The sequence below is a fragment of the Lepisosteus oculatus genome, chromosome 18 (assembly GCF_040954835.1).
Source record: "Lepisosteus oculatus isolate fLepOcu1 chromosome 18, fLepOcu1.hap2, whole genome shotgun sequence".
Classification (NCBI taxonomy): Eukaryota; Metazoa; Chordata; class Actinopteri; order Semionotiformes; family Lepisosteidae; genus Lepisosteus; species Lepisosteus oculatus.
In genome coordinates this window covers 21,683,978-21,699,983 of record NC_090713.1, presented here as the reverse complement: position 1 = coordinate 21,699,983, position 16,006 = coordinate 21,683,978, and the positions used below count along the sequence as shown (strand labels likewise).

Sequence of the window (16,006 nt, the reverse complement as noted above, 5' to 3'; positions counted from 1 at the left end):
TGGCCTTCAGGAACTCTTTCCTGTTTTATTCTATCCCTTATTTGGCTGGCACTCGAGAGAATTCTGGAACGGCACACGTTTCCAAACGGGGAAACACCCGAAACAAAACCTGTTGTGCGACAAGGCTTTCGGAAGAAGGAGCCGAGGGGCACTGGGCGAATGTGGCCTACAACCACGAAGGTGCAACACGGAAAATAACCCCTCCGGCCGACTTCCTGCGGAGAGTCGCGTCAGGAAACTGTCGACCTGCCGGATGGGGGCCGTGACTAAAACTTGTTCAAGCTCCTCCAAAAGCGTTAAAAGAGTTCCAGACAGGCTCGGTCACTCACCAGACGAAGGTAAACAAACCCCAGGGCCCAGCTCGGCGTATTATTTAAAAAAAACTACAAGTTGGGAGGGCTTAGGACAGGCTTCCAATAAGCATCCGCCGAGACAGAAACCTCGGGTACGGTCACCCCGAAGGGCACGGATGACCCCAGAATGGTGTCAGAATGATCCCCCGGTGCTGGTCGACAGAATGTGGGCGACCTAGCTCCGCGGCTGCAGGTGCACCCCCAAAACTGTGTAAGAAACGCCGGGGGGTATTCGGTTGAACTATCGCAGCTGCAGACAGCGGCTCTGGACAGCTGCAGACACGACCCCCAGGCCTCTGCGCTATATGGGCGCTATCTGGGGGTGCAGTGCCACCCCACGTGTCTCGGGCTGGCGCCTGGCCCACGCCGGCAGGCCACCGTGGCCCTGATTTCCCCAAGTCGGGGTACACAGCGCTCGACACACGCTGTCTTGCTTTGCGCTTGAGCTTCTCAGCAGCAAACGCAGTCTCTGACCTTGGCTGTATGTCCCTCTCCTGGATCCCGTAGGCCCTGTTAAAAAACAAACAAAGCAGAGGATAAACAGGAGAGACAGGACGGCAGGAGCAAGCCTGTTAAAGAAGGGGGGGGGGGACATTCCTTTACACCAAGAGTGGCGGGGGTCTGGAACGAGGTCCTGTGAGGAATCCCTGGGCGAGGCCTGAAAGCGGGTCAGCACTGGACAGCACGCCTGGCGGGCCCCCGCGCCGCCGGGGAGAGAGAGAGAGAGCGATGACACGCGTGTTGTCTTCTCTCCTGAGCTCGAGCGGCGCGGGGCGAGACAGATGATCTCACGGGTTAAGAATGGGGAGACTCGCCAGCGAAAGGGAGGAGGGAGGAAAAAAAAAGGCTCATTCATCACCAGGGCCACAGCCCTTGGAGACGCCTGTCGGCGCCGCTAACCGCAGAACACAGCGGGAGAGGCCATCAAACGAGACTCTTTCACTACTCCGCCACGCCGGCCTGGTGTGGCGTCGCAGGAGCTGCACCCCCCGGAGGAGGGCGGAGTCGCCCCCTTCCTGCGCCAAAGCGAGAGGCGGCTCTTTACGCCGAGAGTGGCGGGTGCTGTTCGCGCGCGCGCGCGCGCGGAGGGGGAGCTTTTTAAAAAGAAAAACAAAACACTGAGGTTTGAAAACGAGGCACTGCAAGTGTGCAAAGCCCTAGATCCTGCAGGGTGGGTGGGGGTCGGTTAATCAGTAGGAACAGCCCGACAATCACCCTCTCCCAGCGGGGTGAATGCACACCTCAGAGAACGTCAATGCGCAGAGCGATCTTTAAACCACACATGGTGCTTTCTCAGTTTCACGACTTCGGGAAGAGTGAGGGAGCTTTTACGTTACCTGAGCTGGAAACGAGGTCTTTAGCTCGGCTGTGGATACAAGCAGAGAGAGAGAGAGAGAGAGGGAAAGAAAAAAAGGAAATTAATTTCGTTCAGAGGTTTTAGATTTCTCTAATCTTGTCCACCTCATTTCTGAAAACTCCCCCCCCCGGTGTTCAGAGAGGGGTCCTGTCCCCCTGCTGTGGCCTGTCGGTCACTTTTCGGGCATCGGTTCAAAAAAGGGGGCGTCCGGTCCTGGTCCCGGAGGGGCTGGTGTCAATCCTAGTCGGCCTTTAAGAACCCACGCCGATCCAGAACCAGTGGCCCGAAAGGCTGGAATGAGGGGCTCGTCCTCGGTGGCTGGTTTTTAAATCGGTCCAGTGTGAGTCATTTTCTAACCCTGCCTTCCAGTTCAGGGTCGGGCGTGGGGTGGGGAGCCGGAGCCTATCCCAGCAAGCAAGGGGGAAACGGCGGGGTACACCCTGGACAGGACACCAGTCCCTCACAGGACACACCCTGACATGCGCACACACACACACACACACACACACAGGGAGAACATGCAAACTCCACACAGACAGTCGGGAACAGAACCCAGGGCCCGCTGCACCACTGTGCTGCCCAGTAGCCTTCATCATTCTCCGTAACAATTACATACAATAAAACCGCACAGCAGATTGGAGGAACCCCCGAACCCGGTTAACAGGACCCCAAGGCCCCCCCCCCCCGCCACCCCTCACCTCTCCAGGCTGGGGGACCGCGAGAGCAGGTTGGTGGAGGACGCCGCCTTGCGCCCCAGTTTCTGTTTGCTCTTCTCCAGCCCGTCCTTCACCAGCTTGTCGGAGGAGCTGTTTCGGCGGAACCTGGCGAGGAGCCGGGAGGGGGGGAGACAGCGTCAAACACGGGGGTGCCAGAACGGGACACCCCAACAGCCACCCGGCAGAAGAACACGGGTTAGGGGACACAGGGGGCGTTCCGGGATCGTGCAGGACGACACGCGTGGAGATCTTTGGGAAGGGCAGTGGGGGTACCAGGATTTCGATCACCAAGCCAAGCAGGTTAATGTTGATTCGGAGAGAAAGAGGCGAGGGGGGGGGTTTGATTTCACAGTTAATATCGTTCATTGTCAGAACCAGGCAGAGACGGACGCAGCCCAGAAAAACATAAGCACAGCGGTTTAAAAACATTCAAGAGCCCAGCGCTTTGTGGATCCCTTAATGGACCCAGCCCGGGCTCAGCCACAGAGGCCCCGACAGACACTGCCATCTCACCGCGGCCACACGGGGGCGCCGTTCGCCCCGCAGGCCGGGAGTTCTCACCAGCGCGCGTCCCTGATGGCCTCATGGCCCAGAGGTACGTTTTTAAAACTCTGGACACAGTGCGCCCCTTGCGTTGCCGGTGTTGGACTGGTACCGCGACCGGTTCGCCGGCCCCGTGCGGGTCATCACGCCATCAGACCTGCGCACCTGGCCCTCAGGTGTTCTTCCACACGTTAGCGATGATTATTCCAAGAATCAATCAATCAATCAATCAATCAATCGATGCAGCTCTCAGCAGCGAAGCAGGACGCTGCGCTCAAAGGGCCTCACCGGGCTCTCCCCCCCGAGGGGAGACGGCCACGTCACGTGGAAATCGGGTAAACGTGCGCAGTGGCGCTCTGCCGACCAGCAGGTGGCGCTGGTGCTCGTCCCGCCCTGCGCCCTGCAGCGTTACGGCTCAAACGGGCGAGTCGGCTCTCAGCGTGACTCGTGAGAAAGAAGAGGAAGGGGTGTCACGTGTGGAAAAAGAAAGAGGAAGGGGGGAGCGCGGAGCGAGCAAAGCTGAATCACGAGGCGAGGGGGGGGGGGGGGGAGGAGGACTCCACAAGCCATGCAGGGTGTGAGGGTGGGGGCGGGAGGGGGAGGGGGGGGGACACGGCAGGAGGGACGCACAGAGTCTTCTTCCCGTCTTCCAGCACCGGGGACAGCCGGCCGGCCTTGGGGCTGGAGGAGGAGGAGGAGGTGGGGGCCGGCGCTTCCTTCCTGGGGGGGCAGCCTTCGGTCCTGGCCGGCGTGGGGTCCTGCTGCTGGGGGGCGGCGCTGGGCCCCGGCGGCTCCCCGGCCTCCTCGCGGGTCTCCCCCTGGTCCCCCAGCAGCCCCGGGAAGGAGCTGGGCCGGATGGGCTCCTCCATGGGGCCCCCCGCCCCCGGGTGCCCGCCGGGCTCCTCCTCCTCCTCCTCCTCCTCTTCCTCCTCCGCGCCAGGCTGCTCCAGGGCGTCCTCCAGGCACAGGCTCAGCGCGGCCCGGGTCCGAGCCAGCGGGACCTTCTCCGGGGGGGGGCGGTGAGCCGGCTGGCCCTCCGGCGGGGGGTCGGTCTGGGTGCCCGCGTCCCTCTGCCTCCGGCGGGAGAGACCTCCTTCCTCATCCTCGTCCGGGTTCGCCGCTCGGCTGGAAACGGGCACACACACACACACACACAGACAGACACAGTAGCAGCACGACGCAACACGCGCAACAACACAGCGGCAAGCGAGCGGAGACACGCAAACCGGGGCTGCGAGTGTGCGCGCTCGTGGTGCCCAGGACGGCTCGTTTTCCTGCCACGTGACCGCCAGGCGCAGGTCCGCAGGGGGTCGCTGGGTGGGTGAGGGCGAGGGCGGGCTCGAGACTGGCCAGCGTAAGCTGGGTCTACTGCTGTGCACGTTGGGCTCCTGGTGAAACAGCGCCCCCTGCAGGCTCAGCGGCCCTGCCTGCTACGAGCTTAATGAGCGGCTGAGAACGGGGGGGGATCTCCGGCCCTGGTCGTGGGGAACCCCAGTCCAGTCAGTCACCCTGAATCAGGGGTCTCCAGCCGCGGTGATGGCAGCAGCCTGGGTTCAGAGGATTTGGGGACTGCGGGAGGGGGGTCCAGGCGTCCTAGGGGCCTCCCCCCCAACCCCGTGCCTCCTGAGGAGAGAGATCAAGGCCCCGCACCCCCACCTGTCCCACCCCTTCCTGCCCCACCCCCCAGCTCGTCCCATCCCACCCCTTCCTGTCCCCGCCCCAATCTCACCCGCCCCGCCCACAGCTTCCTGCCACGCCCCCACCTTGTCCTGCCCCGCCTCTTCCCACCCGCCCTGCCCACATCCTGCCCCACCCACACTTTCCTGCCCTGCCTCCTATCTCACCCTGCCCCGCCCCTTCCTGTCCCACCCACACCTTCCTGTCCCGCCCCATCTCACCCGCCCTGCCCACTTCCTGTCTCGCCCCACCCTGCCCCCTTGCTGACTCACCCCTCCCTGCCCCGCCCCCCATCTCACCTGCCCCGCCCACTTCCTGTCCCACCCACACCTTCCTGTCCCGCCCCATCTCACCCACCCCGCCCACTTCCTGTCTTGCCCCTTCCCGCCCCGCCTCGCCCCCTCGGGGTACCTTGCAGCAGGGAGGTGCCGAGCGCAGTCCGGGACCGAGCTGGTGGACAGCTTGCGGGCGCCGGAGAAGCCCTCGCTGCAGCAGGCGTGGTTGAAGGCTCTGGCGGCACCGGGGCTCACTGGACCGGGAGAGAAGCGACAGTCGAGCGCTGGGGGACGCGCTCTGGGGTGTGTGTGTGTGTGTGTGGGGGGGTCCTGCGTCTGGAGACAGGTACCGCTGAAGGGGCAGGTACCTGCAATGAGCTGCTGCTTGATCAGAGGGATCTGCTGGTCGTAGATCCGGAGCCGCCGCAGTGCGTCCGCCAGCGAGGACTTCAGCAGCGTGATCTCGTCCTCCTGCGCCTGCAGGCGCACCTCCATCAGGGACAGCCGGTCGGGGAAGCCCACGCTGCTGCCCGCCGAGACGTCTTCTACACGCGCAGAGAGAGAGAGGGCAGCCAATCAGAGAGGGGCTGGGAGAGAGGACAGCCAATCAGAGAGAGGGCAGCCCATCAGAGAGGGGCTGGGAGAGAGGGCAGCCAATCAGAGAGAGGGCAGCCCATCAGAATGGGCCTGGGAGAGAGGACAGCCAATCAGAGAGGGGCTGGGAGAGAGGACAGCCAATCGGAGAGAGGGCAGCCCATCAGAGAGGGGCTGGGAGAGAGGACAGCCAATCAGAGAGAGGACAGCCCATCAGAGATGGGCTGGGAGAGAGGACAGCCAATCAGAGAGGGGCTGGGAGAGAGGACAGCCAATCGGAGAGAGGGCAGCCCATCAGAGAGGGGCTGGGAGAGAGGACAGCCAATCGGAGAGGGGGAGCACCTGTCCCATAAGGATCAAGCTCTTCAGGACTATTCAGTTGCAGGCAGCAGGAACAAGGGAACGAGTTTGACCGGATTTCGCCACTCCCCTCATCGCATTCAGCACCTTCCCCTCCCAGCCCCCCCCCCCCTCTCTCTCCCGTGCTCCTGGCCCCCGGCACAGACAGCCCAGCGGATCCGCTTCCCAGCTCACATTCCCACAGCCTCTGTAACCTCTCACACACTCACTGTCACACACACACTCACTCTGACACACACTCACTGTCACACACTGACTGTCTCACTATCTCACACACACACACACACTCTGACACACACTGTCACACACCCTCATTGTCACACACACACTCAGTCACACTATCTCACTATTACACACACACTCACTTGTCACACTGTCTCACTATCACACCCTGCCTGTCACACTGTCTCACTATCACACACACACTCACTGTCACACTCACACCCTCCCTGTCACACTGTCTCATATCACACACACACTCACTGTCACACACACCCTCACTGTCACACTATCGCACATACCCTCACTGTCACACTCACACCCTCCCTGTCACACTGTCTCACTATCACACACACACTCACTATTGCACTCACACACTCCCAGTGTCACTCACTCAGTCTCACTATCACACTCACTATCACACTCACTGTCTCACTATCACACTCACTCAGTCTCACTATCACACTCACCGTCTCACTATCACACTCACCGTCTCACTATCACACTCACACTCACTGTCACACTCACTGTCACACTCACTGTCACACTCTCTCCTACCACGCCGCACTCCGGAACCCGGATCCCTACAGCCTCGTGCCAGAACGTCCCCGCCAGGCCCTCCTATGGAAATCTGGGAGAGGAGGGTCCCTAAAGGCTGCTCCAGTAGAAGCAGAAAGAGAAACTGTCCGAAAGGAATTCTGCAGGATGCTCCCAGCAATCCCGAAGGATTTCCGCCTGCCAAAGACTTCCAAATCTAAATCGCATTATTTTGCAGTTTTTTTTTCTCCGCATGACGTATACGATTTCTTTGTTGTTAAACGAGGTGAATTTTGTGTTTTCAGGGATTTGAAAAACAGCGTTGTTACATCACATTAACACCATCCCCACCGCGGGCGCGGTTTTTTTTTGGGTTCCGCACTCTGACCTCCCTGCTGTCCCCCTGCTGCTCTGCATCCTTCCTGTCCCGTCTCCAGCACACGCAGACACACACTCGGACTCCGAGTGCCGTCAAGGAGGATCTCCGAGCCGAGCTGCCCTGCAGCTCTGCTGTCCTGCTGCTCTGCTGTCCTGCTGCCCTGCTGCTCTACTGTCCTGCTGCCCTGCTGCCCTGCAGTCCTGCTGTCCTGCAGTCCTGCTGTCCTACAGCTCTGCTGATCTGCTGTCCTGCTGCCCTGCTGCTCTACTGTCCTGCTGCCCTGCTGCTCTGCTGTCCTGCTGCCCTGCTGCCCTGCTGCCCTGCTGCTCTGCTGCTCTGCTGTCCTGCAGCTCTGCAGCTCTGCTGCCCTGCTGCCCTGCTGCCCTGCAGCTCTGCTGTCCTGCTGTCCTGCTGCTCTGCTGTCCTGCTGCCCTGCTGTCCTGCTGTCCTGCTGCCCTGCTGCTCTGCTGTCCTGCTGCCCTGCTGTCCTGCTGCTCTGCTGTCCTGCTGCCCTGCTGCCCTGCTGCCCTGCTGCTCTGCTGTCCTGCTGCTCTGCTGCTCTGCACCCCTGCTGTCCTGCACCCCTGCTGTCCTGCTGCTCTGCTGCTCTGCACCCCTGCTGTCCTGCACCCCTGCTGTCCTGCTGTCCTGCTGCCCTGCTGCCCTGCTGTCCTGCAGCCCTGCTGCTCTGCTGTCCTGCTGTCCTGCAGCCCTGCTGCCCTGCTTCTCTGCTGTCCTGCTGCTCTGCTGTCCTGCTGTCCTGCAGCCCTGCTGCCCTGCTTCTCTGCTGCCCTGCTGTCCTGCTGCCCTGCTGTCCTGCTGTCCTGAACCTGGTAGTGATCTTTGTAATGCGAGCATGGGACTCTAGGCAGCGTCTGCGTGCCGAGGCCTTCAGGAGAGCCTGCCTGCCAGATGAATCTCACTTTTCCCACCACCTCTCCCCCCCCCCCTCCCGTCTCTTTTCCCCACTCTTCCTTTCGAGCGACGCGCCGCCCCGCGAGGTGAATCACTCCGCCCGCTCTCCGGAGAGAGAGAGAGAGAGAGGGGGAACCGAATTCCTGCAGCAGCTGCACGGGGAGGCCGAGGAGCGCCTGGCCGCCCTCCGCGTTCCGAACGGAATTCTTGGAGGCGATCCCTGGGCCCGCTCCTCAAGGAGACCCGGCTCGTTCGGTTTTATTTTTTTTACATTTTTTTTTTTGTTTGGCGTTTGTTTGCTGCGTTTACTCGCGGAATGCTCTCCCACGCTGTCCTGAGCACTTGGCAGGGCTCCCTCACCTCCACAGGCCCCCGGAACAAACATCCCATTCCTGGGAATCCACTGTGGTCAGACGCGCATCGAAACTGCGAGATAATTAAAATCCCCAAATCATGCGAGCTACTGCACGGGAGCACCGAGGCCGGGCTGCACTCTGGTTTCCAGGCACTGCTGCATCACGAGTGCGTTTATCTGCGAGGGGGGCGGGACAGTGGCGCAGGGGTCAGCTAGACCAGTGGGTTCAATTCTGGACCCGGGGCGCTGTCTGTGTGGAGTTTGCATGTTCTCCACGGGTTTTGTGTGGGTTTCCTCCCACGCAGTCCAGAGACAGGCTGGTGGGTTAATGGGCTCCTGAGAAAACTGGCCCTGGTGTGTGTGGGTGTGTGGGTGTCATGACAAACTGGCGTGCCCGCTGCTTGACTCTCTGGCCAACCCTGAGCTGGATGAGGCAGTTAGGAAATGGGTAGGCAACGAAAATCCCCAAACTACTGCGTTTGAGCACTGACCAGAAATACGACATTGAATACAACAATGAGCACCCAGAATCCCGCTCTCTCGTCACGCGGGTGCACACCCAGAATCCCGCACTCTCGTCACACGGATTAGCACCCAGAATCCCGCTCTCTCGTCACACGGATTAGCACCCAGAATCCCGCTCTCTCGTCACACGGGTGCACACCAAGAATCCCGCACTCTCGTCACACGGGTATGCACCCAGAATCCCGCTCTCTCGTCACACGGATTCGCACCCAGAATCCCGCACTCTCGTCACGCGGGTGAGCACCCAGAATCCCGCACTCTCGTCACACGGATTCGCACCCAGAATCCCGCACTCTCGTCACACGGATTCGCACCCAGAATCCCGCACTCTCGTCACACGGATTCGCACCCAGAATCCCGCACTCTCGTCACGCGGATTCGCACCCAGAATCCCGCTCTCTCGTCACACGGATTCGCACCCAGAATCCCGCACTCTCGTCACGCGGGTGAGCACCCAGAATCCCGCACTCTCGTCACGCGGGTGAGCACCCAGAATCCCGCACTCTCGTCACGCGGGTGAGCACCCAGAATCCCGCACTCTCGTCACACGGATTCGCACCCAGAATCCCGCACTCTTGTCACACGGATTAGCACCCAGAATCCCGCACTCTCGTCACGTGGGTGAGCACCCAGAATCCCGCACTCTCGTCACGCGGGTGAGCACCCAGAATCCCGCTCTCTCGTCACACGGGTGCACACCAAGAATCCCGCACTCTCGTCACACGGGTATGCACCCAGAATCCCGCTCTCTCGTCACACGGATTCGCACCCAGAATCCCGCACTCTCGTCACGCGGGTGAGCACCCAGAATCCCGCACTCTCATCACACGGATTCGCACCCAGAATCCCGCTCTCTCGTCACACGGATTCGCACCCAGAATCCCGCACTCTCATCACACAGATTCGCACCCAGAATCCCGCACTCTCATCACACGGATTAGCACCCAGAATCCCGCACTCTCGTCACACGGATTCGCACCCAGAATCCCGCACTCTCGTCACACGGATTCGCACCCAGAATCCCGCACTCTCGTCACACGGATTCGCACCCAGAATCCCGCACTCTCGTCACACGGATTCGCACCCAGAATCCCGCACTCTCGTCACGCGGATTCGCACCCAGAATCCCGCTCTTTTGTCACGCGGGTGAGCACCCAGAATCCCGCGCTCTCTCGTCACCGAGATTCCCAACCACCTTGCTAGCCCACATTGCTTGTGCTCTCTTTAATAATATACCCCCCCTCCACACACACACACACGCACACCCACCCACCCACACACACCCTGGACAACATGCAGGAGCTTTCTCCGGTTCTGTTCGTCCAGGGATATTCTCGCGATCCGACCCAGAGCAACGGGCAGGAACACTCAACCCCGGTTCGAACCTTGAGGATCCTGTCTCATCGCCTTCAGCAACAAGGCACGGGCAGCTTGTGGCAGACACCCACCACCCTCAGCGTACAGAGCCTCCTCCTACTCCCCTTCTTCCTAAAGGCCCGAGCTCGTGCTGTCTGTGTCCCCTGACTCCGACACCGGCAGGAACTCGGAGCGAAACGCCACTGACAGAGTTAACCTCTGTCTCCAGCGAGTGGTCACCTGCCCTTCCTCTGCTCGGTCGGAAGTTTGCTCAGCTGCGGGGAGAGAGAGCGGGGGGGGGGAGGGGGGCTGTGGTTTCGGGGGGGTCCTGGCCAGCGAGGGGGGGAGGGAGCCAGGAAATCACACCTCAGGAGCCCCCCACTCTCTCCCCCACTTCCTGTCACTCACAGCGACAGTTACGGCAGAGCGAGACTGGAGACACCTCCGCCTGCCTTTAGGGGAGAAGTTCCCAGCCTGCGCCCCAGTCTCCCCCAAACCAGATCCCCAACCTGCGCCTCCATTTCACTTTGACCAGCAGATCCCCAGCCTGCGCCCCCATTTCCCCCAAGCCAGATCTCCAGCCCTGCACCCCCGTTTCTCTCCAACCAGATCCCCAGCCTGCGCCCCCATTTCCCCCAAGCCAGATCTCCAGCCCTGCACCCCCGTTTCTCTCCAACCAGATCCCCAACCTGCGCCCCCATTTCCTACAAACCAGATCCCCAACCTGCGCCCCAGTCTCCCTCAAACCAGATCTTTAGCCCTGCGCTAAACGGGGGGGTTCAGCAGATACCCGTCGCCCGCCCCCCCCCCCCCCCCCCGCCAAACGACGCAGACACAGAGGAACTGAGCGAGTCGAGAGACCGGGCCGGTCAGCCTTTCGCCGGGGGGGGCGGAGTGGTCATCCTGCAGGCCGGGGGGGGCTCCGACAATGGGCCCCATTCTCTCAGCGGCCCACGTCCATCGTTAACGGGCCGCCTGGACCCGAGCTCCTCGGACTGGAATGCGGCGCAGCAGACACAGAGACCGCCGCACAACAAAGGGCTTCAGTGTCCGCAGAGGACTGGCGCTGTACGGTTAAGCAACGGCCTCTCAAAACAAAAAACAGAGTTTCAAGAACAAAGGCAGCTCGGCTCGGCTCGGCTCGGCTCGGCTCGGCTCGGCTCGGCTCAGCTGGCCGGCCTGCTCCGACACGAGGAGAATCTCCTCGCCGGGCCCGGCCGGTACCGAGCTGCGGGACCTCTCAGGAAATCCAGCTTGCTGCTGTGAGGAGGGGGGCGCTGGCGGACCAGCAGGGGGTGCTGTCCCCCTCCCCCCCCCCCGGATCAGTGTTTCCTAATGTAGTGCCCCCAGCATGGTGACTAGGGATGCTGACCTTCACTGCGCTGGACTGTGCTTTTACCCTGATCTCACTGGGTTTTACTGCGCTGGACTGTGCTTTTACCCTGATCTCACTGGGCTTTACTGCGCTGGACTGTGCTTTAACCCTGATCTCACTGGGCTTTACTGCGCTGGACTGTGCTTTTACCCTGATCTCACTGGGCTTTACTGCACCGGACTGTGCTTTTACCCTGATCTCCCTGGGCTTTACTGCGCTGGACTGTGCTTTTACCCTGATCTCACTGGGCTTTACTGCGCTGGACTGTGCTTTTACCCTGATCTCACTGGGCTTTACTGCGCTGTACTGTGCTTTTACCCTGATCTCACTGGGCTTTACTGCGCTGGACTGTGCTTTTACCCTGATCTCACTGGGCTCTACTGCGCTGTACTGTGCTTTTACCCTGATCTCACTGGGCTTTACTGTACTGTACTGTGCTTTTACCCTGATCTCACTGGGCTTTACTGCGCCGGACTGTGCTTTTACCCTGCTCTCACTGGGCTTTACTTCGCTGGACTGTGCTTTTACCCCAATCTCACTGGGCTTTACTGCGCTGGACTGTGCTTTTACCCCAATCTCACTGGGCTTTACTGCGCTGGACTGTGCTTTTACCCTGATCTCACCACAAGGGAGACTGTCAAGCCCTACAGACAAGCCCACAACAGCCACACTGGGCGTCTAAGTGCCTTCTGCTCTCATCCGATTTTCGATTCTCCCGAAATTATCCCACAACTCCACAGCACGCACTGCGTGTGCACGCAGCCACACCCCACCCCACCAGATCCCCGAAGGGAGGCGCATTTCGGACCCAGGGCCGCGGGCGCCTCTTTACACAAAGAGAGGTGGGAGTCTGCAACAAGCAGCCCCACCGGCCGCTCAAAACCCTCACGAGCTATCGGCCGTGCGTAACCCCCTGCCGAGGCTGGCAGAGAAAGCAAGCAAAAGACACGCGTGGGAGGGAACAGGGCTTCGCGACAGGTGCCTGCTTGGAAATGACGCACTTCCGCTGCTGTCAGGACGCGTCCCCAGGACACGGCCGAGACACCCCCTCGCCTCGACCCCACGTCCCCCCCGCGATCGCGGACCCGTGGCCGACAAGCCGCACTTTCCCCGGTCCGTGGGCGCCCCAGGAGGGACACGGCTGCGGAATCTCCCGTGGCCGTGGGGCTACTGCGCGTGTGGGGGGGGGGTAATTAAACGGGCATGAAAACCGACGAGACAGTGGGACGTTCCTGCCCCCCGGTGCCCCCGGGGTAGAAACCGACACGCAGTCCGGACCCGGGCGAGGGGGAGTGGACGTGGGCGCCTGCGGGTTTGTTTTCTTTCCCCTTGCCGGTGGGAGGGGGTTAGGGGGTCGAACGCGTGAGGGGCGTGATTTGGGCCCCGCGAGGAACCTGCCGGGCGAGCCGCAGCCCCGGCGCCGTGGACACGCGTGTACGGAGCAGGTCCGGCGGCGGAGGAAGGAGGAAGGAGAAGGAGGAGAAGGAGGAGGACGGGAACTTCTGCAGAACCGAAAGTTGTCTCCTCGCACGGAGCGGAAAAGTGGACCCCCGGACCGGCGCCACTCACCCGAGCTGTTGGCCAGTCCGTCCACGGCCACGGCCGCCGAGCTCGCCTCCATGGCCCCGGAGCCGGAGCGCCTCTGCTGTGGGGGGTTTTCTTTCGGGGCTGTTGTCAAGGTTTAACGAAAAGAAAAAGAAAGTTCTCTCTTTCTCTCTCTCTCTCTTCTCTCTCTCCCCCCCCCCACCTGAGGCGCAGGCGCGCAGGCAGGCCGAGCCCGCGGCGCGAGGGGGAGACGGCGGCTCTTTTCAAAAAAAGGCGCCCCGCGCGCGCGCCGACCCGGGGACCTCGAGCCTGGAACCGGGCGCGCGGCGCATGTCTCTCCTCCCCGCTCTCGTTCTCCTTCTCTCTCTCTCTCGCTGGAAGTCGTGTAGTTTTGTGTTGTTGTTGTTGTTGTTGTTTTGCGCTGCGAGTGACTTGACTCCACACGAGCGGTGCGATGGGACGTTGAGGGGTGTGTGTGTGTGTGTTTGTGGCGGAGAGGGAGGGGGGGGAGGCGGAATAAGAGGAGGGGCAGTTAAAAAAAGTTCAGTAATCGCCACCGAAAACCGAGGACACCCAAGTGCAGGCGCGCGCGGAAACACACACGCACGCACTCACTCGCGCGCTCCCTCGCGCTGGTCGCGTGAAGTCAGAGCGGCGGCGGCGGCGGCGCGAGCGGGTCCAGGAAGCGCGTCTCTCTGCTCACGCGTTTCCGAACTGCGCGCGCGGCGCCCCGCAGAGGGAGGGGAGGGAGGGGGGGGTGGACATCCCAGACCTGCGTTTTCTTTCTTAAAAAACAACAGCGAACAAAGTGGAGTGGTCGCGGCTCTGGGGTCGTGTTTCGGAACCGAGCTCTCCGCTTGTGAAAAACCCACCCCCGGGAGGCGCGCCTGCTGTCTCTGTGCGTGGCGCCCAGCTGTACAATTGCCTGAATGTCCTGACGTGACCGTGGCGGCCGTGGGCTGTGTTTTTTTCCGAGAAGCGGGATGAAAAGTAACTCCCAGTTCTCGCCCGCGGCAGCAGTGACTATCGAGAGTTCGGGAGTCCACAAACCCGAGACATGGCTCATGTCCCCTATGAATTAAGCCACAGCGAATATCCCAGCTCTTGTCCCGACGGACTGAAGCACGCGTGCTGCTGCCGGTCTCCTGTGGAAAACTGGGTTTGGGGTTTGAGGGCGGTACCGAACCCCTGTTGGGCGGAGCCGCCATCTCTCGGGTCCGACGGATCGCGGTTAACTTGTGGAACAGCTGCAGCAGCTGGACAGGGATCGTGAAACGGGAGATTATTATACATGGAGACGTTTGGAGAGCGGGGATGAAGATCTCACACCCTCTCAACCCTGCAAGGACCAAGGTTAATTGCTCAGTCGCATGATTGCTCAACACCTCCTCCCCCCGGCAATGCATTGTCTGTCCACTTGAAGCAGGGTACGGGGCGCAAGGCGGGCTACACCCTGGATGAGACGCCAGTCCATCGCAGGACACACACACACACACACCAGGGCCAGTTTTCCCAGCGGCCAATGAACCTCCCAGACTGTGGGAGGCGACGCACGGGAAACACGGGGAGAACATGCAGACTCCGCACAGACAGCGCCCCCCCCAGGCGCAGAGCCCGGCGCTGATCACGGGTCTCCCTGGAGAAGAACGTGCTCAGGATGGAAACCAGGTGGGAAGGGACGGTCTCAGACGTGCAAGGCGCCCTGTATTGGCTTATGCACCCCCCACACACACACACACCGTGGAAGGTGGTGTATTCCGGGCCTGAGGTGACGGGCGGGGTCGCTCAATTCCGTGCCGGTCTCACCTGCAGGCCGGGTGCTGGGGAGCGCGCCACCGGCGGTCACCTGCGGGGGAGGCGCGCCGGCTCGAACGCGCAGCTCGCCGCCGGCGGGGCGAGCGGGACCGCGGGGGCGCGCCGAGCGACGTGTGCGAGTCGAGAATTCCGGGGCGGCGGCGGGGGGGCGTTTTTTTTACCGGGAACACAATGCACACGCGAAGGCCGATGAAAGGAAAGAGGGGGGGAGAAGGAGGGATTTCATTCCGAACTGCTTTTCCTTGGCCAAGCCGTTGCTGTCTCTGAAGAGTCTGGGCTCTGACAGGCCTGGCGGCGGAACCGCCGGCGAGAGCTACACATCATCGTGAAATCTGAGCGGCTGTGTTGCACAACCCCACCACACACACACACCCGTGAAACAGAGCGAATCGCTGGCGGACATCCTCTGGGCTTTGGCGCGGCGCAGAAAGCGAAAACATATCGGGACGGCAGGGAAAAAAAAACACAGTTCAAAGCTGACGGTCCGGCTGGAGACAGGGGTTCCCCCCACCTCTGGCCGCTCCTCGTACCCCGAGTGACTTCCCTGTTCCCTTGGCTTACCTACTCATTTCACTGCTGCGCTGGGGGCACTGGGTTCGATACCGGCCCCGGGGGACGGTCTGTGTGGAGTCTGCATGTTCTACCCCCCCGTCCAGTCCAGTCCAGTCCAGTCCAGTCCACAGAGACATGGCAGGACCGACCCTGGTGTGAGCCTCATTTCCCACACCACCTTCCTCAGCCTGTTCAGTCCCCCGCTGGGAGAAGCCCGGGAATCTCGTGCGCTTCCCTACGAGGTACACGTCACCTGAGCCCCTTTCAAGTCAAAAAAAGAAAAAACAGAAGTCGTCGATATGTTCCGGGGGGGGGGGGCATTGCTGCCTCGCAGAGCTGGGGCCCCGGGTTCAGCTCCAGAGACGGGGTGCTGTCTGTGTGGAGCTCACGCGTTCTCCCTGGGATCACGTGGGTGTTCTCCGGGGGCTCCGGGTTCCCCCCCACAGTCCAGAGGCAGGCCGGTGGGTTAACTGGCCGCTGGGAAAACACTGGCCCCGGTGTGTGGGTGCGTGTGTGTGTCCTGTGATGGACTGGCGTCCTGCCCAGGGCGTATGTCCC

General features: G+C 61.5%; 1 protein-coding gene across 2 annotated transcripts in view; it reads right to left on the bottom strand.

Annotated features, from left to right (window-relative positions):
- eml3 (EMAP like 3) overlaps positions 1 to 13,685 on the bottom strand; it is a 30,892-nt gene extending 17,207 nt beyond the window's left edge. Inside the window, exons 1-7 of one of the 2 annotated variants that reach the window (XM_069180196.1) lie at positions 13,106 to 13,685; positions 5,290 to 5,466; positions 5,058 to 5,175; positions 3,600 to 4,094; positions 2,409 to 2,531; positions 1,691 to 1,719; positions 828 to 863 (exon numbers count right to left, since the gene is read on the bottom strand). In XM_069180196.1, coding sequence (XP_069036297.1) covers positions 828 to 863; positions 1,691 to 1,719; positions 2,409 to 2,531; positions 3,600 to 4,094; positions 5,058 to 5,175; positions 5,290 to 5,466; positions 13,106 to 13,157 — 1,030 coding nt within the window. In that variant the 5' untranslated portion in view covers positions 13,158 to 13,685. The remainder of the gene's footprint in view (positions 1 to 827; positions 864 to 1,690; positions 1,720 to 2,408; positions 2,532 to 3,599; positions 4,095 to 5,057; positions 5,176 to 5,289; positions 5,467 to 13,105) is intronic. The other variant, XM_069180197.1, reaches the window with a different exon arrangement.
- Between the last annotated feature and the right edge of the window lie 2,321 nt (positions 13,686 to 16,006).